Below are 15,669 nucleotides of genomic sequence, written 5' to 3'. Positions count from 1 at the left end.
AAAATGCTTACAAAATTATTTCATTGCAAAACAATTCCCAATTTCAGAGCAGATACCTATTTTCACTCTTGGTCTATCTTCAGCTGTAATCAGTAGTGCTGCAGCAAATATTTCTTAAGTATTATCCTGTGCAGTTTAAGATGAGAAGAGTCTACCTGCTAGAGAAAAGTTACCTCTAATTAACAAAGTGAATGATTGCTACATAAAAAGTCAGTTGTCTGTTTTTAACTTTGATATTGGTATTGTGAAGGGAAAGTTGAAGTATTTGAAAGGCCAGGAAGGATGACAGTCAACAGCAGAGGACATTTTGCTGGTACCTAATGAACAGTTGGAGTGATGGAAATGTGATAAATTATCAGCAAAATTCCATTCTTTGGTTTTCGGGGTTTTTTTGTTTTTTTTTTTTTTTAGCTTCCCAGTGTCTGAGAAGCCAGACACAAAACTCAGGCATAAATGAAATATGACTATTCTTCAAGCTGCCTAGGTTTACAAGAAATGACGTGTACCGGTGTAATTCTTACTGTATCTTCATAGACTATAAGGGAACTTCGAGGAAGCAAAGTGTGATGTTTTTGTACGACTTATACAACATACTGGATGTTGATGCTCAATAAAAATACAAGTGGTTGTCATCTTCTACACAGAAATGTGGTAGATATGCCCAGTTTATAATTGTATCATATCAAAGTCATGGGAGTGAGTCACTTTGTGAAGTGAATAAGGGCCTAGGTTGCGTGGGGTATTGGCACTGTGAAATAGCAGGAAAACCAATCAGCTTTCCCAGTCATGGTTAATTTACTTATTATAATCTTATTGGTTAACCTTCAAAGGTCTTCCTTTTTAATTGAAAATAAAATCTAATCTGGTTTTTATTTTTATAGCTGTGTTACTATTCAACATACTGATTTCTTTAGAGGGAAAATGTCTTTCAAGAATATAGTTCCACATATGATTGTAGTTAGCAAATATAAAGTGCCACATAAATGACAAATTAGGCATCATCAGTACAACAAATTTAAGTAAACTAGTTAGTATAATAAATTAGGGAATAAAATAAATTTTCAACTAAATTAGAGACAACTAACTGGATTTTTGGTTTTAATTATAACTAACAGTAAATCTACAATATCAGAAGAGGCTCCACCTACCCTACCAACCAACTGCTCCCAACTCATAGCGACCCTAGAGGACTAACTAGAACTGCCCCATAGGGTTTCCAAGGCTGTAATCTTTATGGCAGCAGACTGCCACATCTTTCTCCTGTGGAGCGGGTAGTGGGTTCAAACCTTCAACCTTTTGGTTAGCAGCCGTGTGCTTTAACCACTGCACCACCAGGGCTCCCTTCTACCTACTTTATACTAAACAAATCCATATTGCTTATCAAATAGTAAATTAACTTCCAGCATTCTGACCCCTAGCTATTTCTGCGGTAATCAGATTTCCAGTTGAAAATACATCTCAGGGCAAGTTTTGGTTTATTATTATATGGAAACCCTGGTGGCATAGTGGGTAGGTGCTACGGCTGCTAACCTAAGGGTCGGCAGTTCAAATCCACCAGGCGCTCCTTGGAAACTATGCGGCAGTTCTACTCTGTCCTATAGGGTCGCTATGAGTCGGAATTGACTCGACGGCACAGGTTTTTTATTATATATATATATTTTTGCCCACTTTAAATGATATACAGTGAACATTAGAAACTTAAGGATTTTGTGGAGGGTTATTAAATCTTAGATTTTGGCCAAATTTTTTATATGACTCAAGCCCTTAAAGTATATTAAACCTTACGGTAGCCACACTTTTTAGATGAGGTACACGATGACTTTCTCATCTTTGTCACCAGTTCCCTTTCCCATTAACGTGGTATATGAGGAATGCCTGATACAGCCCCTGCCTACCTCCATCTCAGTGCCCATGCTCTCCCTTTTTCTAAGTTGCAGCCTTTTTTTCAGTTCCAAAATGTGCTAGGTTTCCTCCCAACTCAGGACTGTTGCTGAGGGATTCATCTGCCTAGAATATTCTCTGCTGTTTACCCCCTCCCTTGTCAGCACCCCTGCCCCTGCCACACACACACACACTGTAACTCCACATCCATCAGCTCTCGCCTCTACTAGATCAGTCTTGGCAATCTATACTTTTTTCTCATGACTTATCACAGTTGACTAATGGGTCTTCCCCCCTAGATCACAAGCTCCAAGATGTCAGATAACTTGTGCTTTGCTCATCTTCATATTCCCAGCCCAGAGTAAGCTAAAAAAATGAATTAGGTCCAATCAGGTTGGATTATCTCATAATCGTGTATGTAAGCTGTATCATACAATTCACTCTATTCTTCAGAGTACTTAACTGTTTTCTGACTTCATAGTATATTTTGATTTTAAACACTTCTTGTGTAGTTATTTGTTGCCATCAAGTCAATTGCAAATATTTAGGCTTTATTAAAAATTAAAATAGAGCAATAAAGGGTCAACAATTCCACAATTCACACTGAAATGTTTTAATGTAAACTTTATTATAAAAGTAATACATATAATTTTAAAAATGCAAAATGGTTTAAGGTGATTATAAGATGAAAAATAAAAATCTTCCTCCCCACCCTCTAATTTTCAGTGTTGCAACTCTATAAAACAGTTTCTTTGAAATACTAAATTTAATAAATTAGGAAATTACAGGCTTTGTTTCTTTTCTTGGTTTGGTTTATATAGTGTTGAGATACATTAAAATAGTAATATCGCTACCAGTGTTACAGAGAAGGGTTGAAACTCTTAATGCTAAAATAAAATATGGTTAACATTGGATTGCCAAAAGCACATTTTCTTCACATTTAATATTTATCCTCTGTTAAAATACTGCTCAGATACAGATAAATTTTACCTGTATCAATCACCAAAATTTTATAGTCTTATCTTGCAAATGTAGCACAAACAGAGTTAAACAGTTGGTAAGCATGTAGAGACAGAGCGTAAATAAGGTCCACGAGGTACTGCTATGTAATGTATCCACCATCAGGTTGATCAAGCCAGTGGTTATATTTGACAGCAAGAAAAAAAATAACTGGTTTCTGTTAATAGCTGTGATTAAACAAAGACTGGCTCCCTTTCTTTCCGCTTCAGGGACTAGGGATTCTGAATGCTTTTTAGTTGTAGCAGGTGACTGGATAAGTTTCCGAGAACATGGCATTAGAGCCCCTTTAAATAGAAATTTGGCAAAACTCAAAATTATATCACCTATTAGTAAACTACTAAGAAAAATCAGGCTAGAAGCAACTATCCAAACACAAAAGGCTAAATTGGCCATTCTTCGAGATACAGCTTCTATATTTGCCTGGACTATGTAAAGACATACCAAGAGGCTAATACCTGTCAGTAGAAGACAACATATTACTTTTATCCAGTCTTTGATATGTGATCTGTTCTTAAACAGACAGGACCCTGTTTGCACACCAGCCATGTATATTGTCACATACCCCAAAGTAGAGATTATTCCTTCTCGATTGGCATTTAATAAACCAACCCTTGTGCCGCTGCCATCAGTGCCATATAAGATTAACCTCTTTAGTGGGGTAAAGTCAAGAGCTAGCTGGTATAATACAGTAATGCTAATGGCCACAATCCAGGACTTATTTAGGGGGCAAGTAATCAAAAGCAGTGATGTTATCAATTTCACAATTGCTAAGGTAAAAAAAAAGTTCCAATGAACTCCATATTCGGTTAAATGTTCCTGATAGTCTATGGATTTTATAGTGATTAATCGTCCTATTCCTAAGAAGACTAATGGACAAACAGAGTGCAATGACTTTGTAAGGTGATAAAATCTGGATTCCTCCATACTGGATTTTTTCCTAACCTCTGGACAAACCATTGCTGTCCCAAAAAGAAAGCCTCCTACTCCCAAATCCATTATACCTGTTCCATACAGCTCCGTTTTGGCAAATCGTCTGGGAAAAATTGGGAAGTCCACAGCCAAAATGGCAATAGCAGTAAATACATTGTTAATTGTACGGAAACAGGAGATTGCTGGAATGTATTCTGATTCTAGACTGATTTTCAAGAAATTTTCAAGGATCTTCTGCACAGGCACTCTGGCATAGCAAGTCCTCCTGTGGTATATTTGATAGGCCAGTCCTGCCCCAAAGATAATTATAGTGAGCTGCTCAAGGAGGAGAAATGAAGACAAAATGGTGAGAGCAGCCACCAGGGGAACTATCAAGACAACAAAGTCAATGAAGAACTGGGTTCTCCAGGTATATGAAGGATAGAAGTGCTGTAAGAGAACGGTCAGCAGCCCTCTGCACAGGACACAGGGTGCAGGCAAGCACAAGACCTGGATGACTTCCAGGACAGTGGTTCCATTGAGGTTACTGACAAAAGCTTCCTTCATCTGCTTTTGAGACATTTTTTGTTTCTTCCTGTGAAAGCAAAAGAGCAAAGGAATGAATTTATGGAAAGCAGTGTTCTTGTGGAACTGGCATATATAGGTACCTGACTTGATTTTACTCTTATTCCTAGGTTGCAGAGCAGAACTTTAGGCCCAAACTACTTCAAATCAGCAGTAGAACCTAGGACTTGTGATTCCCCTCCCAAGGTTTCTGGGAAGAAGTGTAACATTGATGCATTAAGATAGGAATGTCATAACTAATAGTGAAATTATTGGTTAAAAGCTCATCTTAAACACTACCTAAAGTTATTCTCTGTATAAAGCAGACTCACAAAGAGTGAACTTGAGATACAAACCCTGAGAATGGCATCGCAACGCAAGCAGATAGGAATTTCTATTACGGAGCATAGAATATGTCATGAAGATTATTTAATGAAAATTAAATACACCTAATTAATGATTTAAACTGTGTGTGTGTGTAACTAGCTATAAGTGCACTTAAGCGTTTCTGTTCAGAGCCTCTCCTGTTGCCAATGGTACAACACGCGGCCCTCCAGCAAACTGAGCCCCAGGCTCCTTACCTCCTAGCCACACCTTCCACCAAAAAAAAAAAAAAAACCAAGCCCAGTGCGGTCGAGTCGATTCCGACACAGCGACCCTATAGGACAGGGTAGAATTGCCCCAGTTTCCAAGGAGCGCCTGGAGAATTCGAACCGCCAACCCTTTGGTTAGCCACCAGGGTTTCTATAGACAGCCATATTTTCAGGTCAAGGTGTAGATAGGCAAAACGCACGCTAATACCTGAGGGAGGAATTATGCAACTGGTGTGGGTTTTTTTTTTTTCAGAGATATAAAACACCTTTCTGCCCTTTATCAATGCCTAAAAAGTGGCACGGAGAATGCTTTTTTGATCAAATCATAATGAATAAATGCATTATAGGCGATCTGGCCCAGCAACAATACCTCACCATAACAAACCAGTGCGAATCTGCGGGCCTGAAAAAATGAAGAGTCCTTATTCTGACACGCTTCCGCCCCGGCTGCGCCCAGCCCTTACTGCTCACGCGCTCCAGGTGGTCGCGGATGCCCCCAGCAGAAGGTCCTCTACGTGGGCAGGGCTGCCCGGCTCCAACCGCGCCGGCCGGGACGCGGGAGCGAGCTGCTTCCGCCTGCCGGGAGACGGCGCTTCCGTCCGGCGCGGGGCAGCCTGCTCTTCCGGGCCGGCAGATTCTGCGCAAGCCCGCTGCCCGCCGCGGGAGGCTGGCGCCGGCCCCTCACTCCTGTGCCCTTTTAACTTGGGCTCGTCCAGCCCAAATTCTCTCCGGCCGTGGCCATGGCTGGTCTGTCAGAGGAGCGCCTGGGGACGGAAAAGCCGCGCCGCCTCACGACTGCTCCTCAGATCCCAGGGGCGAGGCCCTGTCAGGGTGATGGGGTCCGAGGGCCTGGCGCAAGATTCGGCCACGGCGTAATCTACTGAAAGACCCCAGTCCCGGGCCCGAAGACCCAGGAAACCCTGCTCCCCGCGCCTCTGGCTCCGGAACAGGGGAGTCCCCGGCTTCACCGCCACCCTTGTTTTACCTCAGGGTCTCAACATTCCGTCCCGCATCGAGATCCCAGCCCGGGGGCCGGGCGTCCCGGGCCGGCCACGTGCGTCCCGAGCCGCACACAGGCCCCGCCCCGGGGAGGAGCCGGTCGGTTCGCGGCCAGTGAGCCCGAGCGGCAGCCGGCGGGTGCGATCCCGCGGCCCGGCTTTCCCTCCTCCTGCCGCCCCCGCCCTCCCCGGGCCGCCCTCCCCAGGCTCTTCCCGCCGCCTTTCCCGGACCTCCCGCCTTTCCAGCCGGGCCAGGCGGCGGCCGCACGCTCGTCGGCCCGGGCTGTGGGACCGGTGAGTGCCACCCTTAGCCCAGATCCAAAGCCCTGCTTGACCCCAAAGGGGCGGAGGGAGGGCAGTTTGCCCGGAGAGCTGAGGAAGAAGAGGACGCCTCCCGGTCCCTTTTCTAAAAAGCCCTTTCCCTTTTTTTGACCCTCTTGTATCCAAGGGGGAGGTGGCCCAGCTCGGAGCCCCTCCCTAGACCCAGGAACTTTCATAGTCACCCTCTTCTACCTTTCCACCTTGCCGGCGGGGGGGCATCCAGGGTGGGAGGAAGGGTACCCGTTGGCGAGGTGGTCCGCGTGCCTTTTCCCCTCCCGGACTACCCAGGGACCGGGGACGGGGAGGCTGGCCCCGGGAAGCATCAGGACAGTTGTGCCCTTGGCTGGGGTCACGTCCACCTTCTGGGAAGGACATACTGTCTCCATGCCAGGTGCTTCCGGAGCAGCATCCCAGCCCTGGGCACGGCAGGCACCTTACCCGGATGGGAAGTCCCCAGTTTCCGCTGGGGACGGAGCCGGCAGGTCTCCAGGACCCTTCCCCAGCTTCCCACCCGGTCTGCCCTCTCATTGCCATGAGTAAAGAAACTGGCTGTGAAGGAGAAGCAGGAGCTGGTGATCAGGTTGCCGCTTGCCTTGACTCGTTATTTCAAGTACTCATTACCGTCTCTCTCCCACCCACAATGGTCACACCCTTTCCAGAAATTCTTGGCTGGTGGTGCAGTGGTTAAAGCCCCTGGGCTGCTAACTGAAAGGACTGTTCTAATCCACCAGCCAGTCGGTGGGAGAAAGATGTGGCAGTCTGCTTCTGTAAAGATTACAGCCTAGGAAACCCTATGGGGCAGTTCTACCCGTCTCATGGGGTCGCTATGAGTCGGCATCGACCCCATGGCAATGGATTTTTAATGGCGAAGTTTAGGGGAGAGCAGGAGCTAGGAGAACTGGAGAAAACTGCACTAAACGGACTTAACTCAGGCTGGGACTTGACACTGCATGGTAATAGCTAACGTTTGCAAAGTGTTTTTACAGGTACTATCGCATTTAATCCTTAACTGAGCACTGTGAGGTCTAGATGTTACAACATTTGGCAGATGAGGAAACAGGATAGGGCTTAGAGAGCGCTAGTGATCCGTGTGCTAGCAGCGTTGTAGGCTTTGGATTTGAAGTGCCATGTCTGTTGCGCTCCGCCTCTCATCCTTTGTCTTACAAGGAGCTTCCAGCTGAGGGAACTTTGTTCTCCTTGAGTCTCTGGAGCCCTTTGTGTGGCTGTCCCTCACACTGGGTACAGTCACTGTCCAGGGTGAATGTATCCAACACAGTCCTGAGGCCCTTCTCTGCCTGCATTGTCTTTTTCCTAGTGTCCATGGAAGTCCCCATCTCTGTATTCAGAGCCCCAAGAAAATCTCTGGAATTTTCATCCTCATCCTTCCTTGCCTGGGAAACTCCCAAGTCTGAGGGTCACTTATGGTTCTTTGGAGATTTGTCAGACCCAGCCTTATAACAACCCCCTGCCTTGGGCACATTCTCCTTCTGTGAAGTCCTCACCTTCTTGAAGTTGATTGGATTGTCCCACCTGACCACCTTTGCAAATGGATTATCAACTCTTAGTAGTACTAACAGAACACCCTGTAAGGGAGTATATGGTTTTGTACTTTGTGCAGTGCTTTCAAACTATGACTTCCTTGACCTTCAGAACGACTCTTTGTGAGGTAGATTTTACTGTCCCCATTCTCAAAGTGGGCCAGGGAGGTGATGTGGCTTGCCCAAGGTTACACACCCAGTGAATGGCTGTGATTTCCCTCCCACACAACAGTTTTCCTAGAGCATCATGAGTTGACTCAATCCTCCCCTACCTACCAACTACTGGTTACACTAAAATAGGGCATTCCTGTCTAGCAGAGAGGATCAGGCAGGAGGCATCTCTGTCACCCAAGTGTCTTCTGTATTCTCCATGGCACACTGACACAGAAGACCTGCAGCCCCACCCCAACCCCTGCAGTAAAATCAGCCTTGATGCTGCAGAAGGAGCCCAGAGGGCCTCTGGAGGCTCTTGTAAAAAGTTTCCCTTGTTCCCTGATTAGCAGGGGACAGGGCTGACTCTCCCTCTTTGCCCAGTGGCACCCTGGTTCCCAGGTCAGTTTCTCCTGCTTGGTGGGAGGAACAAGAGTGAATCACCTGGGAGAAGCTCTCACCTGTCTGTGGCCCTTGTCTTCTCTCTCGTGCCACAGGATCCAGGGTCACTTGTCTCACATTCCTCCAGAACTGAGCCCTTGCCTGGACCCATGACCCAGCCTGTGCTCCACAACCAGGTGGATAGCACTGCTTGTGCCTACAACCCAGAACCCTGGCTGACCGTATTGAAACAGGATGTTCCAGCAGGTAAAACCTCACTCCTAGGTAACCTAGATGCTCAGGCACCTGGTGTACCTTCTCAGCCTTTGCTTGTCTGAATGAAGGCTTAACTGCCCTTATCTGGGTACATGAGGGAGGAAGGGAAAAACCCCTTAAACGTCTTTTATTTTCTCCATTGCCTTTCACTTTCACCCTTCACGGTCAAGAAACTTTCTCATATCTAGTTTGAAGCTCTCCTGTTATGTTTTTTCATTCTTTTCCTGAGGTAGGTAAGGTGGAATGGGTTAAGGAATCCTAAGGGTACTTTGGTGACCATACAAACTTGAACTGGAGAAACAGCTCTGAGAGATGTCTTTGCCAGCATGAATTGTTGAGGCACGGTGGAACCCTGGGCTTCCAAGAGGAGGTGTTGAAGTGAGCCTTAAAGAATAAGAAGGAGTTAGCCAGGTGGAAGAAGGAAAATACTCCAGGCAAAGAGGTCAGCCTGTACAGAACTGTCAGAGAAGATGACCTATGTGGAAATATAGAAGGATACTGATGAGTAGATCATGGGGTACATGCCAGGCATTGCTGTTAGGTTATGAAACCTGCCCTTACTCCAGGCCTCACTGGAAAGGCTGTCATCACCCTTGGCGTGCAGAATTCCAAATCACCTTTCACTGTGGAGCTCTGTCACATACCCATAGTATCCTTCATATGCACTCTTGGCCCAGGACAAATGCATATAGATATTTGCTGAATTTTTTTTGAGTGTTGCCAGGCACTGAGCTGAAGCAGATGTTTTAGATGGTCCCTGCCCTCAAGGTGATGTAATAGAGTACACCCGTGTAATCTAGCAGCAAGGCCTGTCTATTTTCAGGAGGAGAGATGAAAATCAAGATCAGCACGAAGCCGATTTCTTTGAGATAGTGGTCAGACACACTTCCATTCTCCAACTTTATAACCATTTCTAACACCAGCTGTCCTCACCATAGCACTCTACTTATCTGCTGGGTTTGGTATTTCACTGCAATGGCCACGTAACTGACAGATCATACTCTCAATTATGTGGTTTATTAGGGAAGTAACAGGCAACAACTCAGGGTCGGGATCAACTTGGAAGTAACGGGATACAACTCAAGAGACAGGATACAGTTCTTCAATCAGGACAGCTTCCAACCAAGACAGCTCTCAGTGTTTTGTCAGCTGTGCCAGCAGGCAGGCAGCCCTTCTCTTGGTCATGCCAGCCAACAGGCCCTTCTCTGGCCTCTGCCCTGCTTGGAGAAGGGTTACAGCTCTTTAGCTCCACTGACGAGTGCCCAGAGGCACCCTACTCTGCCGGCAAGTCTCCTGCCTGAAGATGCTCAGCTCTCTCACCTTGTGGGCCAGCAAGCCCACTGCAGCCACTTCACACCAGTCTCCTGGTTCCCACCACTCATACTGTTGCCGCTATTTCTCTGCCACTGGGGTCTGCTGTGGTTACCACCATTTCTAACTGTCTTTAGTGTCACAGCTCTCTCCCTCCTGGGTCTAAGAGGTTCTCAGTGCAGGGACCCAGGTCCAAAGGATGAGCTCCACTCCAGGCTCTTCTTGATGGTATTGAGGTCCTCCTCAACTGCTGTGGCATCAGGCCCTATATTCAATTTCAAAGCATGGCCATCCCAGCCAGACCACGAATTGACCAGTCCACTCAGTAGACCATAACTGCTGAATTTGCATAGTAATTGGCCAATTTCCAAAAGGTCACTTAACCCTTTTGGGTGGTTTTACACACTATTTGCATAGTAAATTAACCAGTCCCTTGTGAGATTATGGCCTAGCTAGCCGTTTGGGCAGAATTTTAAACCCAAGGCCAGGAAGGCCATATGTAAGAGAAACCCATTGCACAGCAACCCATCTTGTGGCACCCCAGGCTGGTAAGTGCCTGAGACTTAGCAGAATAACTGAGTGTAGGGCCAGCCAGCCAGGGGAGCCGTGCATAACCTGCCAGCCATTTGGCTCATAATACAGGCTTGAGGGCTGAAGAGAAGCAGGCAGGACAGTTGTCTGCTTTGGGCTTTTTTATTGTTTAATTTGTTCTTTCTTATTAAAAAAAAAGGTAATGTTCATCATAACCATACTAACAGCTATTCTGTGTTGAGCCCTCGCTGTGTGGTAGGCGATAAGCTAAGAGTTTTACACATGTCATTTTTGTTTAATTCTCACAATATCCTCTTGAGAAAAATACAGTATTATATATATGATGTTATTATATTCTCATTTTGGAAATAAGGCTCAGAGAGATTAAGTGACTTTTTCAAGGTCACATTCATTTTAAGAAATTTGAAAAGTACAGATATAAAGAACATTAAAATTATTCATGATTGTACCACCCAAGGATAAACAACATTTTACAGACTATCCTAGGATTTTTTTTCCTAAATAAGTATTTTAAGAACATTTAAAGGTATACTTTTTGGTAACATGCTTTATGCCATTGTATGGCTATTCTATAATCAGCTCACTATTTGGACATTTTGGTGGTTTTCAATTTTTACAGTTGATAAACAGCTGTATGTACATTGAACATTCTTATGACCTTTACTCAGGATCATTTTCTAGAAGTGGAATGACAGGCTCAAAGGAAATGCATAGTTTTAAGGCCTTTGATATATTGTCTAATTAGAGGAACCACTTTTATTTGTTGTTGGTTTTGTTTTTGTTGTTGGTTTGTGACTTTGGAGAGATGTAAGTGTCACAGAGTAGAGCTGCTTCGTAGGGTTTTCTTGGCTGTAATGTTTACAGAAGCAGATTGCCAGGCCTGTTTCCTCTGTGGTGTGACTAGGTGGGTTCAAACCGCCAACCTTTTGGTTACCAGCTGAGCACAAAACATTTGTGCCACCCAGGGACCTTAGGAACCACTTTAAAAGAATAATAATAGCTAACATTTTTTGAGCATACACCAGCTACCTTTTCACATACTTTATGTGTTTATGAGGTACAAGGAGCCCTGCTGGCACACTGGTTAAGTGGCTGCTAACCAAAAGGTTGGTGGTTCGAACCCACCATTCGCTCCATGAGAGAAAGATGTGACAGTCTGTTTCAGTAAAGATTTAGAGCCTTGGAAACCCTATGGGGCAGTTCTACTCTGACCTGTAGGGTCACTATGAGTCGGAATCAACTCAATGGCAATAGGTTTGGTTTTTGTTTTTTAGACCTATGAGGTAGGTACTATCACCATTCCCATTTTACAGATGAGGAAAACAAAGCACAAAGAGGTTAAGAAGCTTACGCAAATTATACAACTAATAAGAATTTGGCTTTTTTGTTGTTGTTCCTTCATTATATTTTTTAATAGCAATTTTATGCCATTTAACATTAATTTGGTGGCATTAATTTTATGCAACCATAAAAAGAATCCTTGCTAAATACAGGCAAATGAGGTAGTAATAACATCAGACGTCTTTGCTCAGCAGGGAGACTCTCGGGGGGGAAAAGACCTGCTTTGAAATCTCTTTTTTTTTTTTTTTTATGGGGTGCAGGTAGAAGGTGTTAGTGTTAAATGAGCCCACTGTCCAGGAACAGTAACTGCCTTTCTGAAGCACTGCTTCCTATAGGGTGGTGCCTTGCTCAGAAGTCTTTGGTTGTCTGTCATTGCAGGGCATTGGCTCTCCTTTCCTTTGAGTAAAAGCCTCTTGCTTAAGCTTCAACTCACCCTTACAATGATACCTCCGGCCCACTGAGTTGTGTGTCCTTTCTCACCGCATCTCTTCTCCCTATGCATCAAGTATGATTGCACTGTCCCTGGGTGGCTTGGGGTTTTCTTGTCCAGTCATCAACAAGCTTTCATTGAGTATATCACTCAGGACAGGCTGGGGTATGTTGCTTTTAGCTGTAGTTGAATTGGTCCTCGACTCATGGTGACCCCACGCACAGTAGAACAAAACACTTCCAGGTCCTGTGCCATCCCCATGATGGGTTGCAGATCAGACCACTGTGCTCCACAGGGTTTTTATTGGCAGATTTTCTGAAGTAGGGAGCCAGGCCTTTCTTCCTACAGTGTTTTAGTGCCTTTCTTCCTAGTCTGTCTTAGTCTGGAAGCTCCATGGAAACCTGTTCACCATCATACCAAAACACAAGCCTCCACTGATCGATGCATGGTGGCTATGCATAAGGTTGCCCTGGCCGGGAATTAAACTCAGATCTCCTGTATGAAAGGCACTGAACCACCACAACCCTCACTGGGTATGTTGTAGCAACAAACAGTACCTGAAGGCATGGCAGGGTGTGGCTTCTTGTTTTTTATTATTATTGTTGTTGCTTTATTTTGCTTTAGGCGAAAGTTTACAGCTTAAGTTAATTTCTCATTCAAAAATTTATACACTTACTGTTTTGCAATGTTAGTTGCAATCCCCACAATGTGACAGCACACTCCAAAAAATCTAGCTCTAGAGTCCAGACTCTTAACCACTATACTAGACTCTGTTTTTGGTTGAATCGGAGCTATGCATAACTTGTGGCTGGGTTTGTTCTGTGAGTGATTTTTTTTTTTTCTTTTCCTTGGAGGAGAGGGATTTGTATGAATCCAGCCATACTCTGACCTCAGCACTTATCCTGGAAGCCAGCAGCCTGCCTTGGTGTTAACGGTGGCCCAAACTCAGACAACATCTTTGGAAAGAAATTCTACTGGGCACCTTGGCCTGTTGCTCTGAGGGGTTTGAACCTTTAGGGTTCACCATTCTCACTGGAAACCCATACTCATGTCACGTCATAGACTTTTTCACCAAAAGCAGATTTAGCCAGGTCCCTGTCTTCTACTCCCCACCCCATCTTCTCTGTAGCCGCCAAGGAGACAGGACCGTGGGAGGAAAGTGGGAAGAGGAAGCATGTGCCAAGTATTGACATTGAGGATGGGCGAGGGAAAAGGGGCCCGTTCCCCTTGGTGCCTATTATGGATTGAATCGTGTCCCCCCAAAATATGTGTTGTAAATCCTAACTTCTATGCCTGTGACTATAATCCCATTTGGGGGTGGGCTGTCTTTGTTATGTTAATGAGACAGGATTAGTATAGGATATGTCTTAAGTCAATCCCTTTTGAGAAATAAGAGATTAAACAAGCAAGCTAGGAAGCAGAGATGGGGGAAGATGCCAAGCCACGTGAAGGTCACCCAGGAGCAGAAGCTCGAAAGAGACAAGGACCTTCGCCTAAAGCTGGCACCCTGAATTTGGACTTCTGGCCTCCCAAACTGTGAGAAAGTAAACTTCTGTTTTTTAAAACCATCCCCTTGTGGTATTTCTGTTGTAGCAGCACTAGATAAGTAAAATAGTGCCCGTTCTTGACCTTATACAACCTTCTAAACCAGGCTTCTCCTCAAATGGACTCAGAGCAGAACGAACTTGCCAGACTAAATTTAAGCTCTGGGAGGAGGTGATGAAGGCATGGGGTTACCTGTCTGAGAAGATGTATGGCTGTACTTTTTCATTGCAAGTTGAATAGTCTCTTTCAAAAAAGACCCAGCCCGTGGATCTTTTCTTTTGTGATATTCTCATAGCAGCCACCTCCTTGAGCCCTGCCCCTGTTGGTCCCAGTAAGGTTAGTAACTGGCAGTCTGGAAGCTGACTTGGCTGGAGCTCTTGGCAGAGGAGAGGAATTGCGTTTATTGATTACATGCTCTGTGCCAGGCACTAAGTGCTTTGTGTATTTCCTCTTATTTTTCTTCCTAATAGCCCTGTGAGTTGGGTTTGTTTTCCTTTATTTGCAAATAAACAAGCTGCATCTTAGAGAGGTTAAGTAACTTTCTTAGGTGTACAGGGCTAGTAAGTGGCAGAATTGAAATTTGAACCCAACCAGACTATGATACTAGGGGCCTGTTCTCTTGACTATATAGCCTCCTACCCTTATATAGCTGCCACCTGGCCTGAGTCCCAGCCTTCGTGGCCCTCATGTTATTCCTTTCTAGGTTAACGGCCACAGTCTGGGCACTGATGCCCAAAGCAGGGAACCCCTCAGAGGAGACCTACAGAATTTTCTGGGTGGGGAAACCCTGCTGCACCAGCTAGATGACCTCACCAAGGTGAATCCTGTGACTCTGGAGACAGGTATGGGCTTCCTTCTCCCTAAAAGTGCTGTCTCCAAGTGGGAGGAGGTGTGTGTGATGAGGACGTTTGGCCCAGCTTCCCTGGGTGCAGGCTGGCAGGAGTCCCAGAGCCAGGTAGGCTGTTCCAGACCTCTGCGCGTCGGAGCCTGGCAACTGTACCTGGGCTCCCCAGGACAGGCTTTGCTCTCAATTTAGGGCTCATCTTAATTAGATCTTTTACCTAGTCATCAGGGAACTACTGGCATCTAATGGTACTTAGCTAATTGCAGAGGGAGGGCTATTAGGCGGGTGTGTGTCTGTATGAGGTTACATCTACATTTAAGCCAGATTTTGCTAATGGTGCCTATGCCTCAGTCCTGAGGTGCCTGCAGGCTCGGTACATGACAGACACCTTCTACACCAATGCTGGCTGCGCCCTGGTGGCTCTGAACCCCTTTAAGCCGGTCCCTCAACTCTACTCGCCAGAGCTGATGAGAGAGTACCACGCTGCACCTCAGCCCCAGGTAAGGCTCAGCCTGCTTCCTGCAGCCTCAGGGCTCCTCAGCCTCCCTGTAGCTCCCCATCCGTACCCATCTGTCCACCAGCCATGTAGTCACTCATAGTCTCCTGGTGACCAGGCTCTGTCTCGGCCCAAGGGAGGCTGAGAGGAAAGTGCTACCAGGAGTTCGCAGAGTTTTGGACACATAAATAACTGGCTACAGGACTGTGGGTGGAGTAGATAAATATTTATTTAACTGAGTTTGAAGCCTAAAATAGGGACATAGATTAAAGGATTTTTATGTTCTTGTTTGTGGTTTATTAATAGCAAAGAATTTATGAAGGTGTATTTGTATATTTAACAAACCACCTTTTTGCAAAAGAATAAAATTACAGGACACAAGGATTGCCTAGAAAATTCAGCATGTGTTCTAGTGCTGGCAGGAAATGGGCCTGTTGGTGTTCAAGTGCCTGATGTGTTCAGGGAGAGACAGAGCCACGTGCCGGAGGAGGGGAGCTATGGGAAGGGGGGCAGCAGATG

The 15,669-nt window shown here is 45.5% G+C and overlaps 2 protein-coding genes across 5 annotated transcripts in view; one reads left to right on the top strand and one right to left on the bottom strand.

Moving 5' to 3' along the window:
- Positions 1 to 2,574: 2,574 nt before the first annotated feature.
- On the bottom strand, positions 2,575 to 6,040 carry PIGW (phosphatidylinositol glycan anchor biosynthesis class W). 4 transcript variants are annotated; one of them, XM_010594268.3, is made up of 2 exons: positions 5,953 to 6,040; positions 2,575 to 4,405 (listed from the first exon to the last, which is right to left on the bottom strand). In XM_010594268.3, exon 2 carries the CDS (start codon positions 4,390 to 4,392, stop codon positions 2,881 to 2,883), a length of 1,512 nt encoding a protein of 503 aa, XP_010592570.1. In that variant the 5' UTR covers positions 4,393 to 4,405; positions 5,953 to 6,040; the 3' UTR covers positions 2,575 to 2,880. The 4 variants fall into 4 exon arrangements, with proteins under 4 accessions (XP_010592570.1, XP_010592569.1, XP_003414617.1 ...); XM_010594267.3 differs by having other exon boundaries at positions 5,343 to 6,016; XM_003414569.4 differs by having other exon boundaries at positions 5,432 to 6,016.
- Positions 6,041 to 6,151: 111 nt separating this feature from the next.
- The window catches only part of MYO19 (myosin XIX), a 33,366-nt gene continuing 23,848 nt past the window's right edge, over positions 6,152 to 15,669 (top strand). Inside the window, exons 1-4 of the mRNA XM_010594269.3 lie at positions 6,152 to 6,259; positions 8,472 to 8,622; positions 14,514 to 14,652; positions 15,006 to 15,154. Of these exons, the coding sequence (XP_010592571.2) occupies positions 8,611 to 8,622; positions 14,514 to 14,652; positions 15,006 to 15,154 (300 nt within the window). The 5' untranslated portion in view covers positions 6,152 to 6,259; positions 8,472 to 8,610. The remainder of the gene's footprint in view (positions 6,260 to 8,471; positions 8,623 to 14,513; positions 14,653 to 15,005; positions 15,155 to 15,669) is intronic.

Source organism: Loxodonta africana, chromosome 18 (genome assembly GCF_030014295.1).
Source record: "Loxodonta africana isolate mLoxAfr1 chromosome 18, mLoxAfr1.hap2, whole genome shotgun sequence".
Taxonomy (NCBI): Eukaryota; Metazoa; Chordata; class Mammalia; order Proboscidea; family Elephantidae; genus Loxodonta; species Loxodonta africana.
The sequence above is the reverse complement of the archived record's forward strand: the minus strand, read 5'-3'. Positions and strand labels throughout refer to the sequence as shown.